The 26,446-nt window shown below is 34.4% G+C and overlaps 2 protein-coding genes and 1 pseudogene across 4 annotated transcripts in view; 1 reads left to right on the top strand and 2 right to left on the bottom strand.

Moving 5' to 3' along the window:
- The window catches only part of LOC108689282, a 135,924-nt gene that overhangs the window by 88,622 nt on the left and 20,856 nt on the right, over positions 1–26,446 (top strand). The window contains exons 9-10 of the mRNA XM_018196005.1: positions 24,963–25,091; positions 26,284–26,443. Coding sequence (XP_018051494.1) covers positions 24,963–25,091; positions 26,284–26,443 — 289 coding nt within the window. The remainder of the gene's footprint in view (positions 1–24,962; positions 25,092–26,283; positions 26,444–26,446) is intronic.
- On the bottom strand, positions 13,274–15,332 carry LOC108689305 (annotated as a pseudogene).
- On the bottom strand, positions 17,476–21,167 carry LOC108689306 (cytochrome b5-like). 3 transcript variants are annotated; one of them, XM_018196028.1, is made up of 4 exons: positions 21,111–21,167; positions 20,002–20,294; positions 18,753–19,038; positions 17,476–17,636 (listed from the first exon to the last, which is right to left on the bottom strand). In XM_018196028.1, exons 3-4 carry the CDS (start codon positions 19,024–19,026, stop codon positions 17,476–17,478), a joined length of 435 nt encoding a protein of 144 aa, XP_018051517.1. In that variant the 5' UTR covers positions 19,027–19,038; positions 20,002–20,294; positions 21,111–21,167. The 3 variants fall into 3 exon arrangements, with proteins under 3 accessions (XP_018051517.1, XP_018051519.1, XP_018051520.1); XM_018196030.1 differs by having other exon boundaries at positions 20,002–20,205; positions 21,111–21,139; XM_018196031.1 differs by lacking the exons at positions 20,002–20,294; positions 21,111–21,167 and adding an exon at positions 19,111–19,171.

Below are 26,446 nucleotides of genomic sequence, written 5' to 3'. Positions count from 1 at the left end.
GGGGGGGTGACGTACCGAGTTAACGGATAGGGGTGAGCAAAAAAGCTCTCTTTCAGCGAAGCTCGAAATTAATTCCAGGAAGGTATACCAGATAATTATGCACACGCGATGTCTTTATTATCCGCCGACGCCGTTTTGTCTACGGCGCAAGTTGGGACATGGAACGAGAAAGGAGGAGAGAATGAAATGCGTTGCACCGCGAACTGTAAAATTACGTTTGGGTACGTTTCTCATGAATCCGATGTTTACGCGATCTTTTATGTAGCAAACAGATTGCTTCTTACGTCACGTCAGCGTCGAAAAGAGAGTGCACTCACATTTAATTAATTGATTTATATGTATATATATAAATATTTTCAATGAAGATTAATCGGTCGGAATAACAGAGTTTTTACCGTGAATAATTTCAATCACAATTAGGTAAACGTCATTTATCGCAGACGGATGCGACTGATGCGCGGGCAGATGTATATCGTGCATGTCCTGATAAATTTATTGTATCAGCTGAACGTGAATTGTGACTCAAACAATCGCGATGTTTGATCGTCGTAGTAAGAACTGTTCATTTGACTCCGCGAAATGTTTGATTCGAATTCTCGCGATTAAACTGTACGATTAATTAAAGTATCAAAATATTTGTCGCGTACAATTCGTGTCAGTGTACACTTCGAGCAGCAGTGTCGTGTAAGAGAGATCATCTGCGTCTCTCTTTCGAAATTCACTTTTCCAACATCGTGCCTATTTGAGCAATGTATTTGGCGTACGTCTTTCTGAATGTAAAAATACGACCGTCTCTCACGAGGAAGTTGCAAGAGGAACGATGCGAGGCATTCTAGCAAGGAGACTCTCTCTCTCTCTCTCTCTCTCTCTCTCTCTCTCTCTCTCCTGTTCTTTCAATCATTCGTCGCTTTGCCGCGCTAGGGAACACTCGTGGGCAACATGTGTTGCTATGGGCCTTTCTGGCGCTGAGACCCCGCACCGCACGCAATCCCCGAACAGGTGCTGCCGAACCAGGTAACGGACGGTTCCGAGCAGCTGCCACGCCAGGTGTAGTCCCTGAGCTTCGCCAGTGACGCTTAGCGCAGCAAGACGAGTCTTCTATCTTAACCTTTCGTTTCTCCTCCCCTAGAGCGAAGGGACTTACTACTCGCATCCTTCTGCAGACCCAAGGATATCTCGTTCTCATCAATGTTGTTGGTTCGCAAGGTAACCCGCTGGTGGATTTGCATAGTCGTACAATGGAAATAAACTTTTCTTTGCGAGGTTACTTTGGTCATATGATACTTAGAAATACAAATCGTAAACGCGTAAGTTTTATGGGAAAAACAGAATGATTTGGGAGTTCATAGTTGCCACAAAACTGGAAATTGAACTGGAAAATAAAAATTCTTGACTTTAAAGAAGCTTAATATGTCTGTATTTACGTAGTTTTGGAATCCTATCAACTTAACAATTAAATGCAAGCGTCAGTAACATTAATAGTAATTTATGTTGCTCTGTTAAATTGCTTTCTTAAAATTTCCACATTAGAGTGAAAATATAAAAAATTTCAAAATATTGAAAGCATCAGGAAAATTTTGTCTAGAAATCACGAAAATGTTATGGAATTTTAGAAAGTGATTGGATATAACAGGGCAATAGGAGTCAAGCATGGTAATTCTTGTGCAAACCAATACGATTAACAAAACAACTTTATTAATAATTAATCTGCTTACATGTTTTGGCTCACTTTTGAGCCATCCTCAGGGACAATATGATGTTATAATTACAAAAAAAAATTTCTTTTTACAAACATTCATTTCAGTGAGCCTCTAGCTATTAACGGAAACTATAATATAAGAACGAACTCTAATAACGATCTAAAATGTATTAAAATTATTAAAAGGTAAATTTATTGGAAGCAGAAACGATTTATCGTAAAATAATAGAAGGTAGGTCACTAAACAAAAATTCCATATCGCAAACGCTTAAATTCTATCGGTTTAATCAAAAATCAATCTTTGACTATTCAACGAATCAGTGTCAATTATTGAAATTAATAAATAACTTTTAATACATCCAAAACGTTAATCACAAAGAAAAGAAAAAAAGAAGCGGGAAAAAAACTCTTATATAATTATATAGTCCAGACGGATATTAAAATCAAAACTGAATCTTTAATAATTTAATTTTAATGTAACAAAGAGTGTATGCTGATGGAATTTTAGAATGGGGAATTTGTGACAACTGTGGAGTTGATTTGGGAAAAAATGGAAAGAATTGATATTGCTGTGCACGCAATAATTTCGAATAAGTTTTATTGGAATCGATATGTATGTCGAAAGCTCCATTCAACTGTCGAATATTCCGGCGATTTGCAATTTATTTCAAGTGCTGGATAGTCCCAAGGGCGACTTAACAGGGGAGCGTCGCGCGGCGGAAGCGGGCGTAGTGGTTGAGCGGAATGGTGAGGCCCCTTTGTGCTGTTGAATGAGGTCCGGGTGTAGTCGTAACAGCGACTGAAATTGAGCCAGGAGCGCATGACGGATCCGCGAATCCTACCGCCTTTTCAGTAGTCGTTCGTTCGCACGTTCGTGAGGTTCTCCACACTCCAGTTTGTCTAACTCGCGTAACAAGATTTTACAATTAGTGCACACAATTCGAAGGAATTTTTAAGAATTCTTGTTTTGGGTTTTCGTCGATTATGGGTACGTTAATTGAGATCGATATTAATTATTTACTCTCTTAAATATGTATTTAAAGCGGAATATAATTCTAAAGAATGACAAGAGACAATTGAGCCAATAATTGAAAAAGAGTAGCTCAAATGTTAATTTTTAAAAGTGAGATTCCATTTTCTAGATTTCATTTTAAAGATTTTAGAGAGTAGTGTTGGCTCTGCTTGGCATTTGTATTTTTGTGATTTATATTCTCTGGAGTCTTTTATTATTCTTCTACGATATTAATTAATTTACACTCGCGTGCCAATTCACTTTGCTTAGTTATTATGAGATACCATTTCTCTCTCTAGTTGTCTCTCTCTCTCTCTCTCTCTCTCTCTCTCTCTCTCCTTTTTTTTTGAGATCCTTTTTGCTGTATCATATTGCGATCATTAGGAGTGCATTTCTTTGCGTTAACGCAGACATTTTTGAAACTTTAGCTTTAATAAAATATTTAAGAGAATCTATTGTAAAACTTTTCACCGTTGTTGCAACTTTGAACACAAAAGCGCACTCTATCGAGAACTACTAAACAAAACTTTCAAATATTAACCGGAGGCGGAAGCAAGTAGATGCGGGCGTGCAAGAAAGAAGCACATTCATCCGTTTGCTCGCGTTAGGAATAGGCTATGTTGAGCAAACGCGATAAGGGAGCTCAAAAAGCGGAGTTTGCGCTGAGATTTATAAACTGTTTATTAGAACTGCGAGAGAGAAACGATGGAAATAAAGCGTAGCGGGGAAACCGTAGAGAGAAAAATGAAGGGATCACGAAAAAGAGAAGAGACTGTATTTGCTTTAAGCTGCGCGTTTTCCGCTTCCGCTCTTCCCGCAACGCAAATCAGTGGAGCATCGATGCTGAATTTAGATCGAATGCATAATACTTGGCAAGGATTCCGTATACTCGATTATGCAAATTTATTGAAAAACTTTTAGAGATATCCGTTTATCTTCTCATCGCGCTGGTTTATCTCTGTCGCCACGTGGTCGAATGTGCATGTATAATTAAACGTAGTACATTGTTAGATAGAAAAGGAGCAATGGCAACCCAATCCCTTGAGTTGAATAACATTTTGTTATTGTTTTTTAACTTCTATGTGTGTCAAAATGTGAATCGATCCATTTTTCTGTTTAGTTATTTTTTAAATAAACAATATCCATATTAATGTATGCACTTAGTTAATAATAAATTAAACTTGAATCAAATTTAATACATTTTGTTGAGTTCATTGTTTAATTTCATTGTTTTAAATTAACAGCATATTGAATAGGAGCAGTGGTGATTTATATTCTGAAAAATGATTATTTCATTAAACTTTTGATAATAGCTATCAAATGTTTAATGAAATAATATCAATTAAATGTTTGGTTAATATAATTAAACATAATTTTATCTCTACAAATATTTAGTAAATAAAGTAAATATACCAACGTAATACCATTTTGTAATACTTAATTAAATATTTGTAAAAGTGAAATTATGTTTAGTTGTACTAATCAAACATATAATTATCATTATTTCACTAAACATTTGATAGCTATTACTAATTACTCTTTTTAGTATAGAAATGATTAAAAATAATTCAAATTAGATATAATTTGGCATTATAAATTTAACAGTGTAAACGAAATTGGAAAAAGTAAATAACTCCAGATTATTTTCCTCGCTAGATAAAGCATTAGAAAAACGAGAAAAACTGTTTCTTTAACGATAATTTTATCGGACAGTCTTATCCATCATTTAGACTCATAAGGTAAATTATTCTGTATTTATTCTGTATTTATTCTCTTAATATCTATTAAATTTCAAATGGACTCCGCACTATTAAATCTCTAGTGTCAAATTTAACCTAATTTGAGTCGCTACTACTTTTACTTAATATATCGTATTTTATTTTGTATATAGTATGATTTATTTATTATTTTGTATATGATAACAATGAATAGTATAGATTGCATTCCACTTAACGCTCCACAACACATCCGTAGTGTCCAATTGTATGCGGAATTCGAATCACTTTTATTTATTTTTTTTATTTAATTCCAAATTGTAATTTCGCACGAAAATACATGTGAATTCAAATTTATTGAAACTCGAGGCTCTTACACGGTTTTTCCAACAAAATTGATTTCTATACAATTATAAAGATAGAAGATATAATATTTTAAATTTATGCTAACATCGTTTTAAAAAAAATTTCGAAATGACCTACTCAAATTTAAACTGCGATATAGCGATAGTTTACCGTAATGGGAAATAGGCGCTGATGAAATTTTGCGCCGTGAATTACCTCACGCGCGATATTCGACGAAAATCACGTTTCATCAACGCTGGCGTCCCTAGGAACGGTGTAGATTTGTCGAATCTACCGACCAGACGGAAACGATTGGATGCTCGAAAAAAAGGCAACAAACCGGATCGTGCTTGTCTCTTTCGTATGTTTTCCGGTTTACGTTGCAATCAGCGACGAAGGTTTTGCCAATATTTTCGCGAACGCTATTTCGCCGACACCAAATTCCACTAACAATAACCATGTGCACGTGCACTCCGCGTATTTGAAATTTTTTGTTTGTTTCGAAGATAAAATTCTCACAAAAAACTTCCGGACCGAAATATTTTTTAAGGACGACGAAATCATCTTTCAACAGTACCTTTTCAATACCTGAAAGTAATACTTTTATTGATCGAAAAATATGATACTTGATCATGACAAATCGATGAATGTTTAGATAACGTTATCGGACTTTTATGTAACTTTTCCATTTTCACGTTTTCATAAAGAAGAGATTGAAAGAAAGATTGGAATCTTTTTAGGCTTGCACGCGGAATCGGAAGAAAATTGATCCGGAAGCTTTTATTATGTACACTTTCCACGTCTGTCGAGAGGAGCGAATTTCAGCGAACCCCTCTTCTTCTCCATCTTCTCTTCCAACATGTCATATTTTAATTTTAAATCGCGTTCCGCTGAGAGATGAATTTCGTTCGCCGAAATTTCCCACAGCAGTGATTTTTTTATCGCATCGATCTTACGTCGGCGCTCGCACTTAAAACACATTCGAGCATTTTTTACATAACGATTGCTCCAAAGTTTCATACGTTACTTTGCGAGAAAATTATTTTTTACTTTAAATACCAATTTGACTTTTAAAGCGTTATTCTCAGCCCTTTCCTTCTAAATAACGATACTAAATTTTTTACGATTCTAAAATTTTTACAGAAATCTCACTCCAAGAAAGTGAAAATACAACCACTCTTGAAAAAAAGTTAAAATATTTTACTTTAAAAAGAGTGACAATTTTCACTCTTTTTAGAATAAATTCTCACTCTAAAGAAGTGAAATCTCCAAAAAAGAGATTTCACTCTGAAAAGAATGAAGATTGTCATTTTTTTCCCAAGAAGTTAAATATTTTCACGTTTTTTCAAGGATGATTGTATTTTCATTCTCTTGAAGTGATATTTCACTGCAAGAAATTTAGAACGTAGTTAACGCCGTATCCCTGTTTTTCAATAGATGCAACACAATTATAATCCCATTCCCATTGAAGGCTGTCGTGTTTGACTTGGTGAGAAAGGACGGTGGTAGGAAAAGAAAAATGAGTGGAGGCTCGCGTGTCATTACGCCGTACTTCTCGGGCGGAAATTTATGCCGTTCGCGGAAAACGGAAGAGAAAGAAAGGCATGAGCTGGGAGGGGAAGAGGAGAACTCGAAAATAGAACCGACCACTTTGCCGAGGACAATATTGTACGTCTTAGTCTCCACTCCGTAAAATAAACAGTTCCCCTCTCCGCATCTCCGTACGTCGTCATACTCCCTGCGGTTGTCTTTTTCCTCTTCCACGAACTACATTTTCATTCATCGCGTCAGTTACGAAAGGCAAATTTTTGCGATACTTCCTCGATCCTGTACGCCACTTTATTCCCTTCCCCTTAGAGTCTCTCCAACGAGAGCGTACCTCATCATTCTCCCATGGGAATCTCGCATAGAGGCGACTCGCCTTCGTATACATCGTATGTGCAACGTATACCTCTGCACGTATGTCGGTGCACACTCGTCGCTAGACTCTAAGACTGTTTATTAAAAAGCTTTTAGCGATATTAGACTGTCCACTGAGAGGAGCTGAGCTTCTTCAAGATGAACAAGACTCTGCCACGTGGCTGTCGTCTTTGATCATCATCATCATAAGTGAGACTTGGTGTGCACCCGCTGCGAGACATTCAGAGACTGTAAATATAGAGGATATTGAAAACCGATGAATTCTTAGTTTACCTTTAATACAGTTTTACGTGAACAGATAATTTACGATTTCCGATTCTATATATATTAAAATGTTTTTCCTGAGAGAAACTGAACTTTCTGACAAATTTTTGTTAAATTGTCCCTTTGGGAAATTTGTTCTTTAATTTACGAATGTCGAAGTGTTATATAAATTGTAGATGAAAATTTTAAATAAGTTTTTAGATAAGTTTGAATTTAAAAAATTATATTTTTATAATATTTAAATAATGGTGCTTCTTTTATGTTTGTGCGAATTTTATTCTTTATATTTTTTAAAATTTTATAAAAGTTCTTTTTTTTTTGACCGATACTTTTTAAATTAGAAAGAAAGTAAGAAAATAACCGCTAAAAAACAGGCAATAAAATTTATTAAATTTGCATCTCAAGAATTATATTCTAATTTTACCTAGAAACTTAAGGAATCCTTAGGAAATTTTTTCTCAAAGTTAAGCAGACATTCGCGTATTCAGGTGACTTATAAATATTATTAAAAATACTCTTAATTAAAGATACCTAACGTTTACGATTATTCGTCGTCGACGATCGATTGATCCTCTTAAATTGACGAATAACTCTCGTAGTTCGCCAATTTTGCAAGCTCTTCAGCATTTCTTTTCCTTCTGTTCTTGGTTCGCGACGACGCCGTCTGGAGTTCGTTAAAACACTCTCAAAAAGCTGCGTACATAGTCGATAGCTGTGGCTCCCATTATTCGATCTCGCACCATCCTCTCTACTCCTCTCTATTTGCCCACGTTCTGATAACTTTAGGCACTCCGTTACTCTAACGGACGTGCCATAATCTCATGCAGATCGATGTTTCATCCGTATTACCTCGAGCATTGATGCACTTTCAAGCATGAGCGCGTGATGTTCTCCGCATGTGCATCGTCTTGCAATGCATGTTTCGGAAACAGACGTTTCCGTATTATTGTCGGCTGCGAACTTTCTAAGGATGTGTTCCACTTGGCGCTTACTATACTCGCGAGCACATTATTTATTTTTGTTTAATACTTAATAGACAACAGTATTTTTCCTTTTTTCCTTTCGATGACACAAGTGTCATTCTATCTCTCTTTTTATTCATTGAATATTAAGAAAGATAGAATGATGTTTGTTGACTTGTGTTATAATACTAAAACTAATGGAAAGTACTCAGTGAAATGATGATACTATTAAATTTATAACGTTAAATTATTCAATTTTTGTTATTTTTAATCATTTCTATAAGTCATTGATCCTATCCAATAATCATCATTAATTTGACTAGAATAATGGAATTAAATAATTTAATTTAAAAAGATTCATTAAATTTGACTCAAAATTAGTTTATTATTTATTCTCTAATGTATATGTTAATATTGATGTTTACGATGAAATTAACAACAAAAATGGATTGATTTACATTTGGACACATGAAATGCTAAATTTTAATAAATATTTATTTGAATAGTGTCAGCTAAACATTTATTACTTACAGTAAATGAATATATATTTAATTTAAAAAAATTATAATTAAATCAAATTAATGGTTCTTGTGCCAAATGTATCTTTATATTATATTTAGTACTATATTTGGTACTATTCAAGCAAATGATTTATTAAAATTTAGTACATTTTTTTCAGTGTAGAAATTAAAAATAATGAAATGTTATTTAACTCGAGGAATGGGGTTATCATTACTCCTTTAATATTTAATGGCGCAGGGAAACGTCAAATGAAACGCAGTCTAGGATATCGAATGTCGCGTTTTTTTTTCCATTGGCCAGGAGTTTTCTAATCGATTTGCGACCTGTCCCTTCTTTCGACGGAGATGGGAGATGGGCACCTATTTGGCATTGGAAGACGAAGCGCTAAATGACAATCCCTCTCGGAGTCCTATTCATATAACCGAGAATAGTATTGCGAAATAGAGTCCGTATAACGGGAACGAAACTGTGTATTTCCGGGTTTCGTTCCAACGTTACCTCGAGGCAACAGGCACCCATTTGATCGTGCTGTTTTCTGTTGCATCGTCGCGCTCGCTGACGTTCCGTAAACACGGTTCTCGCAACTTGACTGCAATTTCGTTCGCAATCTGCTCCGTGTAAGTCAGCTCGATTGCATCGCAATTATACATCAGAGAAAAATGGGCGCGAAAAAATGGACAGATCGCGAATCGATCGAATCATAATTATATACGTAATTCAGCCGGAATTCAGACAAATTTCCTTCTCATTAATCATACACGGGAAGAATTTGCTGAAGTAAAAATTTAGCTAGATATAAATCTAAAAGTAACTTCGTTGGACTATCAAAATTATTTTGTAGCACAATATAATGAACTTAAATATAATGAACAGTGCTATAAAAAATTTTGACTTTCTAGCAACCAGTTCGAGTGTCCTGCATAATCATTTTGATGGTCTAACAAATTTATTTTTAGATCTGTAGTAGATTTAATTATATGATAAAAATGATGTATTTGTGTTAGAAACGATCCATTCATGTTCTTGTTAACAATATTTGTGTTGTTTGAATTTTTTAACATAACATTCGAGTATTGATTTAACACAATGTGATTATATTATTTAAAGATTTTGTGTTAAATATTCAACGTTTCTTAATATCAAAATAACTCAATTTATGAATAAATGAATAAGCAACATAAAAATAATGTGTTTTAAAATGTAAATTTTAAGATGAATAAATGAAATACGTTTTAATTTAACACAATCAATGTTAATTATACTTCCACAGTTTATTTTCAAACTGTGTCAGCATGTTTTCTTTATCATGATCATTTTTATTTTTTTGTTTTTTTTTTCCAAATAAGATGAAATGAATACAAAAATTTGAATGGAACGTGAAATATAGTATTATATTCGAACAGGGTAAATTTTTTCCATTGCACGAAAACTCTTTTTCCATGCAGGGTTGTAATTTTTGCACCGAAGGAGAACCAGATAGACCTATCCTTGGGGCAATTAAATTTTTATCGTATTCATCTTCCTTCCTATCGTGGCATGGATTTCTCGCATGCTCCTTTCACATATACGCTCGGGCTGAATGTTGGCAAACAAGAAGAGCGAAAAACAATTTGCCGCATAAATCCGCATGCGTGCCCCGTGCTCATCTCGCGGTGCGTGAAATATCGCCATCCTCGAGAACGCGGCGAGGGACGGCCTGCACATTTACCAGAATATTTATTATATCTTCTTCGTCGGTACGGCGGCAGTAACACGTCTTACGATTCCGAGCGCGCTCGAGTACTTTGTCTCTCCCTCTACTGTCTGTTAACCCTTTGCGTATGCACCTGTTATCGTGCTGACGTTCTCCAGTTTATTTTCCTAGTCATCAACGAAGAAAATAGCGACTTGTTACGGCGCTCTCTCTTTTAAAGCGTCTTATCTAAGGGGGATTGGAAAAATTGCTGCTTTTCGTGAGACCTGGACGAACGGGAGGGAAAGGTAAGTGCGAGAGTAGAATAGGGGTTGAGACGGCAGCAAAAAGCAACCGGGAAACTGTGGAGAACTCGTTACGTCCATTTGAGAATCTTCCTCGTTTCACCGCGGATTCGCTTTCTTTGTGCACTTCACTTTTCTTCCCGTTCTTCCCGCTTGCAGACTTCGCGGCGTGTTCTTACGCCTTTCCTATTCAGGAGAAGCGTTTAAATCATGGTGGTCTCATCTATCCATATCGTCTGTCAGCTTTCTGTCAATCTCTGACTTAATGGCTCGCGAGCGACCGCGAAATCGAAAACAGAACAAGCAAAAAATGTTTCTGAAACGTTGAATTAACTGGTTCGCATTACCGCGATGGTTTTCTTAGAGTGGCGTGCATTAAGTCCTTTGAAAAATTTACGCTCTTCTCACACTGAGACGTACATTGATGTTTTTAAAGTTACTTTTCGCCGGGTGGAAAAGGAGAGAAAATTATGACCCTTCAAAAGAACGATATTGAGTTTCCGTTTTCTCGCAAAGAGAACTATGGCGAGCGCCATCGAGAGGTCGGTAAATAGAAATAAGAAAAAAAAATGTTTTCACTCTGGCATCTAAATGTAAACGATCCTTTATCGCCGCCGACAGAAGAGAGAAGAGAAGCGTCTCAAATTGAATGAGACTTAAACGACGAACGATGCATAATTGTAATTATAGGATATCGAAGAGTACGAGATATGATCTATTACTTAACTGTTTTAATTTGCTTAATTGGTTTAATTGTCGTTGTGGCGATTTTTTTTATATCGGTTTTTTGTCCTGTTTAGAGCTTCATGCCCTTGCAATGTCGCGAGTTAAACAAAACAGAACGTATGTCGCGATTTTCAACAAGCGACACTGTCAGCAAGCCGAAAGTGTCTCCGTTTGCATAGCGTCAAAGGATTCGCGGAGAGAGAGAGAGAGAGAGAGAGAGAGAGAGAGAGAGAGAGAGAGAGAGAGACGAAGGTGAAAAGAAGAGAGAGATGGAAACGATAAGTGGAATGATGAGAGAGACAATTATGAGAGTTGAAGGACCTTGCGACCTAGAGAAGCTGGAGGGTTGGGTGCGTTTCAAAGTTTCCACTGACGCCGGAAGTCGGTATGTAAAGCAGATGGCCGACGGTTGACAGGAAGGATATGCGGTTTTCCACATATGTCATTGCGGTCCCTCTCTTTCCCCTCGCGAGTTCCAACACGCGGACGTACATACGCGAAGTCGATGAGGATGGTGCGACAATGCGACCACTTTCCACTACTTGTTCGGAAAAGCGAACCCCCCCTGAAGGCCGGCGTGTAACCGTCGACACGTGGACGGTCGCGGGCGTGTAACGTCCGTCCTCGGTTACAATTAGTGTCGATATGACAATTTAAAATACATAGAGTATCTAACAAGCGGATCAAACCAATTACGAATACAATGGAAACTCTTCAGGTAACACTTCACACGTTCATGCTTGAAAAGTGTTTCTTGCAATACAATGTAAGTAGATAATATATAAAGGTGTAATTATTGTTTATATTATCGACTTCGTTTGGTATGTAAATAACATATGTAAATAACATATGTAAGTATCATTTAGTTTTGAATGGGTTCTGTCGGTTTCTTCTATGTTCTCTTTCTCTTTCTCAATTTCATATGACGCGTTTGTATGCTTAAATTCTTACACTCTAATTAACCATTTGACTCTTGATTTTTTCTATTAAAATACTCTTATATAATAGTTATCCTTCGAACAACCGTGATTCATTCATTTGTATTTTCTTATGAAAAAACGAATGAGAAACGTTATGAAAATCTGGGTTATGAAAATTCATAATCTCTTTAGTGATATACATTTTACAACAATTTGTAGGAATAGAAAGTGAGATGTATAATTTATTCTACGCGGAAAAATTTTGCAAGTGTCTAAGAAACAAATTACGATCAGTGTATCTTGAAAACAAACAATAGGTTTATTGTCAATAAGAAAAATATCTTAGATAACATAGTGGATACATTTATTTTATTTGTTTAAAAAGTAAATGCGAGTTATGAGCGGTGTATCTTAAAGATTATAAAAGCAATATAGATTGAAAGCTTGAGATAAAAATTTTTTTAAACAAATTTATTATAGATATACACGTTATTAAAAACAATTTATCGAATTAGTAAACATAATTCAAGTATCATTCGTTTAAACATTCTTTTAATACGCAGCTGCAATAATCTGTTCCGTTTTTTTATTTAATAATTTTGTTATTATCAAATTTGTTATTATGATATTTAAATAAAATTTAAATTGTTAAACTAATATATATTAAACTAATATATATTGTACATTTTTTAATAATTTTGAAATCATTCGGCTTATGATTTTATAATTTATTTAAAATTAAATAAATGATATTTATTTCAATATAATTGATTCTTAATTTTTTAAAACATTGATGACATTACCAATGGTTTTAATTAAAACCAAATTAATTTGTCAGATTCGCGTACACAACGCAGGCTGCTTTGAATTAAAACAATTTGCAACTTACACACATAGGCAGAATAACATCATAGATAAAACCAGTTAAAACTTGTTTTGTGACTCGTAAATAAAATCGCTTGATTTAACGATTAAAGTTAATCCACGGAAACATGCTCTAATTTCATTTAAAAATCGCTGACTGCTTCAAAATTAATGTTTCTAAATATAATATTAGCGATTAATCTTAATTTTATATATTATATAAAATATATATAAAAATCATTTCAATAGAATTAACACACGCATTCCGATGAAATTAATAACTTTTTATTTATTGACAATATAACATTGACGAAACATTAATATATAATGCTCATATGTAACGACAATTCGATGTATATATATATATATCAAATAAAACTTCTTTCGAAGAAGTTAATTATTGTACGCTCTTGGGGACACAGAAGCATTAAAGACATACAAGAATATTTTTCGTTCTAGTACCTTTCTCTATCACATGTCACACTGTCACATTCACAGCATTTTTCCGGATTAATTTCAGCGGATCGATTAATACACGTAAAAAAAGAGGACCGCTACGAGCGCGATTCCACCTATGATTAGATAAAAAGACAAGCTGGATCCTTGAACGTTCTTTTCCAATTCCTTCGCGTATCCCGATGTCCAGCCTTTTTTCGGCAGTTTGTTCACCCTTTCCGAATCAGCGATTACACCGACCTGGTACGTCTTCATCAGTTCCATCGCGTCTTTCGAATGCCCGACGTCGTCGAAGTCTTCGGAAGCGTCTATGCCTTTGTGTTCCAATAGAATCTCCTCTCCACCCGGATGCTCATTGAGAAAGCTGTGGACGTTGTATACTTTGTCGTGCAAGATGAAAAGGACTTTGTCCTTATCGTTGTTTTTTCTGATCTCGCTCCGCGTGAATACTTTCATTTCTGCCATGTCTCGACAATCTTTCGCTTTTTCTTCTTTGTACAGTCGATCTAAAAGAAAAGAGAACTTATTAAAATTGTTTTCGTCGTAGCTTCGACATTACATAAGTAAAATGTTTTTTCCTCTCGCGCAAGAATAAGTTTGATGACCGTCATAAGGTATAATCTATCTATCTTATCCTTTTAAATGTTTTGTAAGACTAGAATCGTGATAGAATCCACGTAATCTATGTATTTGACCGACTTAGTTCTAGATAACGCTTAGTTCTAGAAAGGCTAATTATATAGCGGGTCAATAAGTTTTGAGAGAAACGTTATAAACAAATTTAGAAATACGACGTCATGTACGCGTTAGGATCATCACGGCGTTTCAACGTGCCACGAGTAGTTCAATATAATGCATGACGAGGTCAGCAGAGTGAGATTACATAACAAGTATTCACTTGATTACTATCAAAGTTCGATTACGCTGTAAAATTGTTTTTTGAGATATATTTATTATATACTCGAGTGAGATAATGACATTTTCAAATGACTTGTGAAATCACTTCAGATGTACGTAGCAAACATCCATGTCATGCGATCATTACACCTAACAATATTAATGACACAATAAATATAATAATATATTCCTGCAGTTTCGTTATCTAATCATTCGCTTAAATAGGGTGATGTCATAGTACTATCACTATGTGATTTCGACAAACAACATTCCTACGGAGCCAAACAACACGACCCTCGTAAAAGTGAAAAGGCCATTAGTTTAATAGGTTCCTCGAAATTTGCATAGGTCGCATAATTTCTCGAATGCAATGCGCGGAAAGACGCACAGACGGCGGAAACGTTCTCAAACGGAGGATATTTCGTTAGGTGAAAGTTCTATTTGAGAGAAGTGGCAACTACGTCTCTCGCTTTCCGTTTGCTATTTAGAGAAGTCAATATATGCCTTTGAAGGATCATGGATTCAACCCTTACTAATAATCAAACTTTATCCGATCGCAGGCAGTTGAACGAGTACACTCGATGGAAATATCGATTCAAGATGATGATTCGCAAGAATAGATATCATCGAAGATATCTTCGCTGTCGAATGAATGAGATTTGAGAAGTGCGTCGGATCGATATGGCTATTGTTTTTTTTCGAAACAAATAGCTCTCATCGAGTCTTTGCATGGAAAAGCTCGTCTGAGACAATTGACGAAGGTTTGACGTTCGCTGGGCCTCACATACCTCGCACTTTCGCACCTTCGAAGGTTGTGTTGCGAAGGCGTCGACTTCTTTGACGGAAGGAGACAGATCCGGAGAGAAATGCAAGGCAATGGTACAAATGAGTCGCAGATGCGAATCTCCGCTGATAAGATTTGCGAGAACCTCTCCTCGGAACTGCACTCGCGTGAATACTACGGAATACAGTCTGTCGTTCGTACAGTGCTATGATCCCCTCTTTCTCGTTTCTCTCGTTGTCTGGACCCCACCGCATAAGCTTTCCTCGTGTTATCTGAAGGCCAGTCGCAACGTTGCCAACCGCTGCTTTTACAGCAAACCTCTAACGTGTTAGATGGGTAATGTCTAGGTGGCGGATTCAATTGGCTGACTTGTATGGAAAGCTGTGAATCTACAACAATGAGTGCTTCTCATTTAGTGACACAAGTCGACACAAACATCATTCTATCCTTCTTGATATTCAGAGAGTAACAAAGATAGAATAGCACTTGTGTTGACTTATGTCATCATATGAAAAACACCTGATATACTGTTTTCACAAAGGCTGACTACAAATTCTCGATTGCTATGAACTGAAGTCTTAATTCAAGAAATTTGTAATATTAGAATATTGCAATTACGGATAGTCGTTGATCGCTCAGAGCATTTTTGTTAGTCAAAACAGGTCTGCGAAATATATACACACGATTTTCATATATTTCTGAGGCTTTCACGAAGTATTGAAAATCGCTGAACTGATGATAAGACAATTCTGCTGATTCAAATTTGTCAGTTGTAACATACAATAAGTCAGTTATAATGTATAGAATATCTAGAAACATAATAAACATGCTTTTCACTTGTTCCAAGAAAAGTAGTCTCTTTATCCACTATGTAGCTTTCGAACTGCAAGGAATTCTGACAAATATTTTCCGTTTATTGGAGCAAATTTTATCTTATTAGATAAAAATGACGAATAAAAATATCTTCATTTTGTAATATTTGTTAACTTAGTTAATTAATTAATAAACATATTATGCGCGATACGTATCTGCGTAATTAAATTTTTTGCCTTTGAATTTTCTCAAATGATCTAATTACGGCGCGAAATCTTTTGTTTAAGCCGAAAATTTTGTTTAAGCCGAAAGTACGCAATGAGAATAATAGCAATGTTTTTGTACAAAATTACTAGATACTGTTCCTGTTTGTAAACTCACGTATTATGCGGGCATGATATCCGATTCATATTCAAAAGCATCTAGTCATGATGACACTACGTAAATCGCAAAAAGATAAGCATGATAGTCGAGCTACTTGATTGCATTTTTGTACAGCATCGAACATTTACACATAAAAAAAAGAAACTTGTGTGTGTGTGTGTTTGTATTTTTTACGTACATACATATATATATTTGTTCTTATTTGTAAATTATATGTAAATATGTATAAAATTGCATTTATATAATATTCAAATAAGAGTAATTTATAGTTAATGAATGATCGCGCTGTTTTCTTCATGTATTTCATAATAACTATCAATTATCATAACAACTAAAAATCAATTGTTATAACAACTCAAAACCGGTCAGAGCAAAAATTGCTTCTTTTGGTACAGAAATTTCACTATGTATTTCAGAATTTCATATATATTATAATACACACACACACACACACACACACACACACACACACACACACACACACACACACACACACACACACAATTATATATATAATGTATATCATAATGTATGTTGCCGCTTGTACGATCAGATATTTTTCATTTAATATAATTTTCTTTAATAATGAAGCAATAATAGCGAATGTTATATAATACATATATATATCAGATAATACGTTTATTATACATGAAGACTATCGCTCAGCCGTTTCATAATTTCGATTATTTGATGCTTGATGATAGCTTTTCCATATCGATTTTTCAAGTTATATTCGTGAACGATGATCCATTTTGGACGAGCATTTTAAATGAACTTGCTGATATTTTCTCTCGACGCACGTTGGAATAAAGTTCAAATATATTGCACGCATAAAAATACGTACCAAAATAAAATATTAAAACAAGAAAACTTACTAAGTTACGTAAGACCTACTGAATAATTTGTCTTTCGAATATTTTTTTGCTTTGACTAATGAGCGTTTCATTACAAGTTGTATTACAGTGTACAAAATTATACATGATAAATGCAAAACAATAAAAGCGTAGTATTAATTAAAATCAAAATTAAAAGGAATCAAGCCAAAACATATCTACTTAGTATATATATATATATATTCTTATTCCTCTTGTAAGTATTAAATAACAAATTTTGAAGTAAATGTGTACCCATTAAAATAATTATGCGAGAACAATAACTTAATAGCTTCGAATGGATTATACATTGCATTTTGCATATTTTAGCATTATGTTAAAATTAAAAAATTGCGCTCATAAATCCTAGTTTTCTGATCCAATAATAAATTATTATAGCATAAATTATGAAAGAGAACCACATGAATGTCGAGGACCAGAACGTCGTTTGTTCCTTGTCTGGTTCTTGATATTGCCAATCTTCCTCCGCTGGTTCTTTTATTTCTACAAATAAAAAAAATAATTTGTAAAGATCTTAGTGACATTGAAAAGTACATGATTTACGACTATGATATATGATTCTTCTAAAAGCAACAGGATTAAGATATACGATTCTTCTATCAAGACCCAATTCCATCAATGTAAGATTAACTTTAATTTTGATTCAATCTATTGTTTATCTTCTTGTAATCCTAGGAATTAGATAAAGATAAACAGTAAGTAAACTGAAATCAAATTTATCTTACATTGATAGAACTGGGCCTAAGAGCATAGGATGAGTATAATGTGAGTGTGTCAGTAACAATTATTGTTCCATTATTCATTGACGTAACATAAATATGATAGAATACTTTAAGATTTTTATATGTCGGTTCTTATTTCAAAAGTCTTAAGTAATGTTTTATAATGAAACGGTGATTAGTTTATGACATCTTAATTCGAAAATAATCACTTAGGATATTTTCAGCGGTCAGAAAATTGAAAAATGTTATAAAATATTGTCTTGTATAATGGATATTATTTGACATACATATATTTTCTTTCATTTTTAATAATTATTCTTTACAAAAATGTGTAATTCCATCGAAAACCGCAATAAAAAGTGCTGTATCAATTAAAATCTTTATCTTTTTAAAATATTGTTATAATAAATTTCTATTTTATTTGTTTAATATTTGGTTTCTACTTATTTTTTTTTTTTAGAAAATTATGATTAAATCTATAATGTTCTCGAATATAATTAATAAATCGGAAAACAATAATAAATTATTAATAATAATGATTTTAATTGAAATATAAAAATTTCATGATTGTTTACTTAAAACAAAACGGATAATTATTGGGTTAAGATCGACTCAAGAAGATCTTAAATAAAAGAATCGATTATGAATAGCGGAAACTTAAAATATAGCTGTTAGAAATTGAAGAAAAATACTGAAATGTATATAAAATGATATACTTATGTACGTAAATCTACATTTGTCAATGACGTAAACACTGCGAATGTAAACTCGTCTGTATACGAGACTTTGTTTATAGCGTATTGTTAAATTTGTAAGCAATGAATCCGAACAGTATTAAATCACATTACAATTCAAGCGACCGAGGAAAAGAACAAACCTGCATTTGTCGTTTTTATTTTATTATCGAAGCTTACACTCTTCCCTATCTCTCCAATTTTGAAATTCTGACGTAAAATAATCGCCTCATTACTATGACCGATGGCCTCAAAACATTCTGTCGCATCTTGCCCCGCTAATTTCAGCAGCACTTCCTCGCCGCCAGGATGTTCCTTGTAGAACTTGGTGATATTATAGACTCCACCGTGTATCACGATCCATAGATCCTTGGCATTATTGTGACTGGCAACTTCGTCGATCGTGTAGACGTCCATTATAGTAATACACTGAAGAAAAAACAATTTTGTGAACTTTTCTGTGAAGAAGTGCAAGGACCAAATATGCGAGGTATCACGTACGAGCGATGACTTGTGATTATCTTATTGACTACGTTTCTCTGCCTCTGTACGTTACAGCGAGATCGCTTTGTGGAAAACTCCCGAAGATTTGTTTTCGTGTCACCTTCGGACGACGCACGTATGTGTCGGTCTATTTTGACTCGATCTCGGTCGCAGATCGGTCGCGCAGAGGAACACTTTGAAAGGGAAAACAGCTGGTATAAACGAAGCAACACGACACCGCAATGACGACAACGGTGTATTTTGTCGCATTTTGTCGCATTCCCGATATCTCATGTATTCAGAAAAATGCTCTGACCACTGCCTTCCTTTCGTTTCCGTCGCGGCTATCGAAAGCTAGTCTCGTACCTGTCGCATTTCACGTCGCGACACGGTTTCTCGTTTCATACGGTGAATTTTCGCGCTTTCTCCTTATTTTTCTCAGCATTTCCGACAAACGCCGTGTGCGCGCACGCGTGTAATATCGCGAGCGGTATATCTTATTTATTTTATTTTATGATCCCTTATATCTTCGTCCAATTTCGACTAACATAGAATCTACAGCGCGTATTTCGGCGTTATTAATATATTTAATAGATTATTACTTATTTAAATTCGCGTATGTGAATGCAGCGTTGAGAAATTTCCGCACGCGATGTGAAATTTTCAATTATTATCGATTGGCGCTACATTCATCAGTCAGCCCGGTATGTAGAATATAAATTTTAATTTATTGATCGAAATGTGTATCGGCATATAGAAAGAATTTTTGACGTAATAATCCGGAGGGCTTTGAAGGTCTATTGTACTTTAACTTTTTGTAAAATGCGAACATTGTTTTCGCTTATCCCGACGAATTTATGACATTTACATGTCATGGGATTTATGTGGCATTTTATGTTAGTTTCTCACCTGATTCGAAAGTAGTAGATATGTTGAAAGGCAATTTGCGATTATATGTTTTAACGAGGAATACACGTTTCTTTCCGTTAATATCACTTGGAAGTCACTGCACAATTTAAATCAGTGATGAATTGAAGCCGTAAAGTGAATAGCTGTCTTTCTTCACGAACGGTGTGTCATGAATGCGTACGACTTTCGTGTTGTCTCCGTGAACTACGAACTCATGAAAATGCATTAAGTGTAGCTAGCCGTCCCCTAGCGATGATTTGCAGAAAGAGTTACGCAGTGTAGATGGAAATAATCTGAAAATATTGTCTTAAATTTATGCTTATAAAATTTTATTATTTATTTGTAAAAATGTAATTCTTTTGAGATATTAACAGAATTTTCTATAATGCTTTGTTACGTTTTTCCAGCCAGTTTTTAGGAATATTTTTTGAAAAAATTAATATTTTTGTTTAATTACTTTTGTCCTCTTTTTTTATTTGCTATTGTTCAAGTTGGAGAGATTTGCTATTTTTTTAATAAAAGAATATTTTATGAATAATAGATCTACTTGATTTCTACATCGTACACATCTACGATAATTCCGGATCTCTGAGTGGACCTCTCAGTGAAGTGAAATTAAAATTATTTATTTCGCTCATTAAATAAATAGCACTTGTTTATAAAAAAAGTTTGATTTTTATTTTCTATTTTCTTGAACTCTGAAAAAATAGAAAAAATTAAGTTGTTAAGATATAATTCTAGTTCTGATAACAGCCGCAAGTGTTCTAATTAAAATAATGTTTTGTTTTTTAATTTTAATTGAAAGATCCGGAATCATGATTGCATAGATGAATCGTCCACACGATGCGCAGAAATCAAACTGATTTGTTAATTATTTATATTTTTTATATATATAAAAAAAAAATAACAAATCTATCTTAAAACAATAATAAATAAAAATACAAGTAATTTAAAAAAATATTTACTCACTTTTCCAAAAAAAAAAAAAATTTCTAAAAATTACATAAACAGCCTGACAAAGTAGAAAACCTTAAACCATCCATTTGAACGTCTTTCTCGCTGTTTTAGAAATTGAATTATTTTATTATAATGTGTTATTTTTAACTCACCTTTGAATACACAGGCACTTCACTAAGATAATCGATTGACAACTGATGAAAATTCTTCGAGAAACAAAATAAAAGTCAAAGTTAAGAAATACAGAATGTCTTGTTCCATGCGACTAAATTCGTATCCGACCAACATCATCAGCATAACTGAAATGAAATACGCCGTTCGAAATTCTTTTATCATTAAAAATGCTCTATTGAAAGGCAAATATCGTCATGCGTTAATAATAACATCTTCGACTTATTTAACATTTGTACAATCGATATATCTATATTCTTTGACCCTTACGTAAAATCATCCGGAACTAGCTGCGGGGACTGGAACTTCTTCGTCGCATCGAATTGAATAGTACGATTTACGTTTAGATTAGTACATGACGCCGTCAGTAATACCGTTGAAGTTTGTAAACTTGTGCTACGGATGCTGTTGCAACGGAGAACTATTAAGCAAACACGAATTTGGTGGCGCAATGCGGTTCATTCTCATGAAATCGCTCTCGTATGGTTATCCTCCCCGTGCAAGGACTTTGAAGTCCTCTGGATGTTTGCGCCGAATTACCATAAGCACGTTACAGCCACTTTAATCTTCTAATACCAATGTCTTTATGTTTAATAACGACTCTCTCAGAAATAACATAGTCGCGAATGATATATAAATATAAATGTGTATAAAACACTGTTTGTTTTATATACTATTATGCGCTGTAATTCTGATCATCTTTGTTAATAGTAATATAAGTGTGATACGAATCTTGCAGCATTTTAATTTGCGTAAATTCTCATTAGTTTTAATTATTATTTTACACATTACTTTATAGCAATACTTCATCACGATTTTATGACAAGTGTATCTTTAGGCGTTTAATAAGAGATTCAATAATCATATACCATGGAAAATTATTATTGCGAATATACATATACTATATCAATATGAGATTCATTCCTGAACTGACTCATGGACAGATGTAAGAGATTCTATAACTTCTTGCCATATCAAGATTGATCGGACACGTTGTTTCTAAAGTATTGAGGTTTTTATATGTTATGCGTTAGACTTTTCTAGAATTTTTATGTCATTGTTTTAATATAGATGGTAATTTTAACATTGAAAATGACCTGATGTAAGGTTGAAACGTCTGTATTTTAGTTAAATATAATTAGTTTTTATAATTTACAACAATAACGAAGTATTTTGCTTCTTGCTCTGAGCCCTTTAACGGATTATTTTAATAAATATAAAACTTATTATAGTTTTAGAGAGAGTTTTATTAAGAATATTATACCTGTAAGGTATAATATTCTTTCGAGAAGAAATTCTTACGCTGCGCGTACATAAGTTGGCATAATTATGTCAAGTTACGACCTTGAAACTTGGGACAATTAATTAACTTCCTCGACTCTTGAATATTCAAGAAAATGTTCACTCGAAGGGGGAGGACAGAAATCTCCGCGATCGCGACAAGTTTCGGAAGTTCGGAAACTTTCTGGAAAATTGAAAATCCATATAGCTGTGTGTCGGTAGAACGATCAAAAGTGCCTCCGTGGGAGGCAGCTTTATATGGTGTACATAATGCATTGTGATATCGCTCGATGTTTCGACCGAAATAATCTCACTTCCTCGCGAAATCTAACACACAGCGCATACTCCTACTACTTCTACTATTTTATACTGTGCTATTTATGGCACATTGGTTTCTTCAAAGAACGGTCGATTTACATTGTTCTTTTCAAGTTTACCGATATCGAATGTCAGAGGTAAGTTCAGGCGGAGAAGCGGAAATTTCTTTCGATAATCCGCCTCTCTCTCTCTCTCGAGGCACCTTGTCCTCCGCAAAAAACGCGAGTCAAAAAGCGCTTCAGCGAATGGCTTTTATCTTTGTCTTTTATCTCATCTCTTCGATTAATTATCAAGAGCCCATTTCTCATGGTTTTTACTTTCACGGTGCAGAATATATTAGGTATGGGAAAAAGTTCGTGGCGTTTTTTTTAATGCCATCTAATGGGAAAAACGCCACGAACTTTTTCCCATACCTAATATAACTAATACACTTGTTTCTTTTTTAGAAAATTAATTTAGAATAGAATATTAATTCGAATGAAAGTTTTATATATCAACGATACACTCGTTAACTTCCGGTGAAAATGATTCAAATATCAGAAATAATTACAGCTGGGCTGTAAGAACAATCCTTGTCAATCCAAAATCGTTGTTGCATACAAGAATTCGCGCCCATTCTCGTTTCTGTCGCGTCGAGATTAATCCTGTTGATTCGTGGACGTGATCAGTAGAATTAATTAATTCGATTAAAATCACATTTGGCTTTTTCCGCCCCCGGCGCATGTCATGTAAATACCAATCTGCAATGGCAATTCTCATCGATTTTTCTTTCAAATCGTAGCATTCAAATCGCTCGGATGGCTATACAACGGATGGTTATACAACGCGACCGAGCTTTTATTCCTCTGCTTATTCTCCGCTTATGAATTCCATTGACTAATTATATAGATATCTACGCGAGCAATATAGCCGTTCGCCATTTATTCGCTGGTGATCGAACAGCATTGGTTGTTTTTTTTTTTTTTTTGTTATGTTGGAGCAGAATGTAGAAGCAACAATGCGATACGCGCGCTATTTCCTTTATTCTCTCTAAAAAAAAATAGTGCTATTTCTTGCCGTGAAACTGAGTCGATTAAACATTCCGAGTATAATATAAATTACATTTACGTTTTATCCCTTTCTTTCGTCTTTCTGTCTTCATGTACTTTTCTCGATTCTATCACTTTGGGATTAACGCTGTATCCAGGTACCAGATACATGTGAGCCTCAATATCGCTGGACTGTCTGCATCAGAAACGTTTGAATGGATTTGCACGAGGCTAGCGGGATTTTAGGGAGTGGGTTGCTTTGATCTACGTAATTAAACGGCGCGATTTCTCCGCACAATACCACCGGATGCAACACGCGTGTATACGTAGTATACATGAGCGTACTAGATTGTTATCTGGTTTGGATATTTCGCGTTTGAGCACACGGCTGTCGATGTTATCGGCAATTTTTCGTTTTTGCATCACTCGCATCAAAGCTATCTCTGCGCGTATATGCATCACTGTCTGTCAGTTCATCATCCTTCCTCCCTCAATCCAATGCGCAGAATTATATTATTTCATTTTACCTGCAACTGTAAATCTCATCTGTTATCATCGAAAGTTACGAGTTATTTTATGACGCAAACGACAGGTCAAATTAGCTTAAGAAAAATTTAAGTGCCACCAAATAGTTGCACGTTTGCGTTCAGCCGTTTCGATGTGGCGTGATCGAGATCACGGAAAGTACAGGTAGACTGTTAAACGACTATCAGCACGCGATCTGAACATTGTCGTCTCGAGGTATTACTTAGAAACCTCGTAGCAAAGAGCGGGGCGCAGATTAGTGAAGCGGGTACGAAAGCATTTGAACGTCGTTAAGTCGTTAATCAGGGGTGGGTGAGAGCTGTCGAGGAAGCAGAGGGAGTATCACACCCTGATCATGACTCATGTTCGATTGTCAGAGTAATTAAAAAGAACCATTGAACACGCAGGAGAGCTGAGTTACTTCGTTACGTCAGCGATTATTAGTCGAATGTAGAAGACGAAAATGTGAGATCTCTCGACATTTTTAGGGACGTGATATATTTTTATTTGCGGAGTCACACATTCCAACTTGAAAAATGAGAGAAATCGTCATTCATATCTTTAACTTGTCAACTGTAACGAATGTAGTTGCGTCAGTCTTCTTTTCAATGTAAACGCGGAAAGTTTCCTGGATTCTGAGTTGTGGATTTTGTCTAACGTACTCGAACTTTTGTGTTTCAGAAAACTGGAGCCAGGATCAAGATCTATTCGAACACCTGTCCCCGCAGCACGGATCGTCTCATCAGCATCTGCGGGAAACCCACGACGTGCATCGAATGTATACGTGAATTGATCGCCACCATTAAGACTGTGAGTATACTATGAGATACTTGACTTTTTAAATAAATTTTCAATAGCCGTTGCATCTCGATCTAACAAATGTCGATTCTTTTTGTTGGACACGAAAAAGACATTTGTTTCTTACATCATTTGAATATTGTTTGAATATTATTACAGTTTTTGTAGAAGTATACATCTATAGTTTCTCTCTTTTTTCGTTATTAAATATCAAAGACGCAATCCTTTGTGTTAAATAACATTTTTTTGTCATTTTTAATTTCTACTTTCTAAATCTGAATCAGTAAATAATCACTGTTATCAGTGCCAAATATGCCACTGGTAATCAGTGAATGAAATGTGAGATCTAACCTTACTTAATCTGTATTATGTAATCTAACTTTATTTTAGTGAATAAACTCAATGAATGAGCATGCAAATATCAGTGTTATCAGTATTTTATAGTGCTCAAACTTTTTTTTTTTTTTTTTAAGTTAAACTTCACTGATTATCCAGTTACTAGATTTCGAGAATATATATATTAAAATGTTAATTAACCCATTTCTGTAATTACTTTCAAAATAAATATTTATATTAACGTTTATGTTAACATATGCACTTAATAAATAATAAAAAAACTGAAATTCAATCAAATTTTTAATATATTTTTTTTAAAGATTAAATTGTTTAATTCTGTTGTTTTAGTTAAAATAATGATATATTGAGTACAGTTAAATTCATAATATCAAATTATACTTAATTTGAGTTATTTTTAATCATTTCTTGTACATTTTGGATCACCTCTGCTCCTACTTAGAATATCATTAACTTAACTTTAAAACAATTTACTTTGAGAAACTGTATTAAATTTGAATTGAAAATTTATTTTATTTATTAAGTGCGTACATTAATATTGTTTACTTTAAATCTAATTACTGGATGATATAAATGGATTGATTTATATTTTGATTCACATGAAATTAAAAACAACAAAATGTCATTTAATTTAAGGGTTTGTGTTACTTGTTCCTTTGATATTTAACAATGTAAGAATAGTGACGACCTATAAAAATAATAACAAATGGCTCAAATTAGGCATAATTTGACATTATAAATTTAACATTGTTGAATGAATTAAAGTTAGCTCTATAATACATGTACAATATATACATAGGAAAGCAATCTTTGAGAAAGCGAAATATAACGTCTACTTTTTATTTTCCAGTCACCGCTAAAGGGTGTGAACAATCCTTATGATCCGCATAACTTCGATGATTTTTATGCTGATGACTATGGCGGTTATGGAAACGCCGATGGTGGTCAGGGTAAGGTCGGAGGATTTGGTGGTCCCGGTCGTGGTGGCGGCGGCGGCGGCGGCGGCGGTGGCG

Source organism: Atta colombica, unplaced genomic scaffold (assembly GCF_001594045.1).
Source record: "Atta colombica isolate Treedump-2 unplaced genomic scaffold, Acol1.0 scaffold268, whole genome shotgun sequence".
Taxonomy (NCBI): Eukaryota; Metazoa; Arthropoda; class Insecta; order Hymenoptera; family Formicidae; genus Atta; species Atta colombica.
This window is presented reverse-complemented; position numbering and strand designations above follow the sequence as displayed.

Coding starts and splice junctions, on each gene's coding strand:
- LOC108689306 (XM_018196028.1), bottom strand. CDS start 19,026: ATGGACGTCTACACGATCGACGAAGTTGCCAGTCACAATAATGCCAAG. Junction 17,637..18,752: donor AATAAAAACGACAAATGCAG/GTTTGTTCTTTT, acceptor TTTTATTTGTAG/AAATAAAAGAACCAGCGGAG.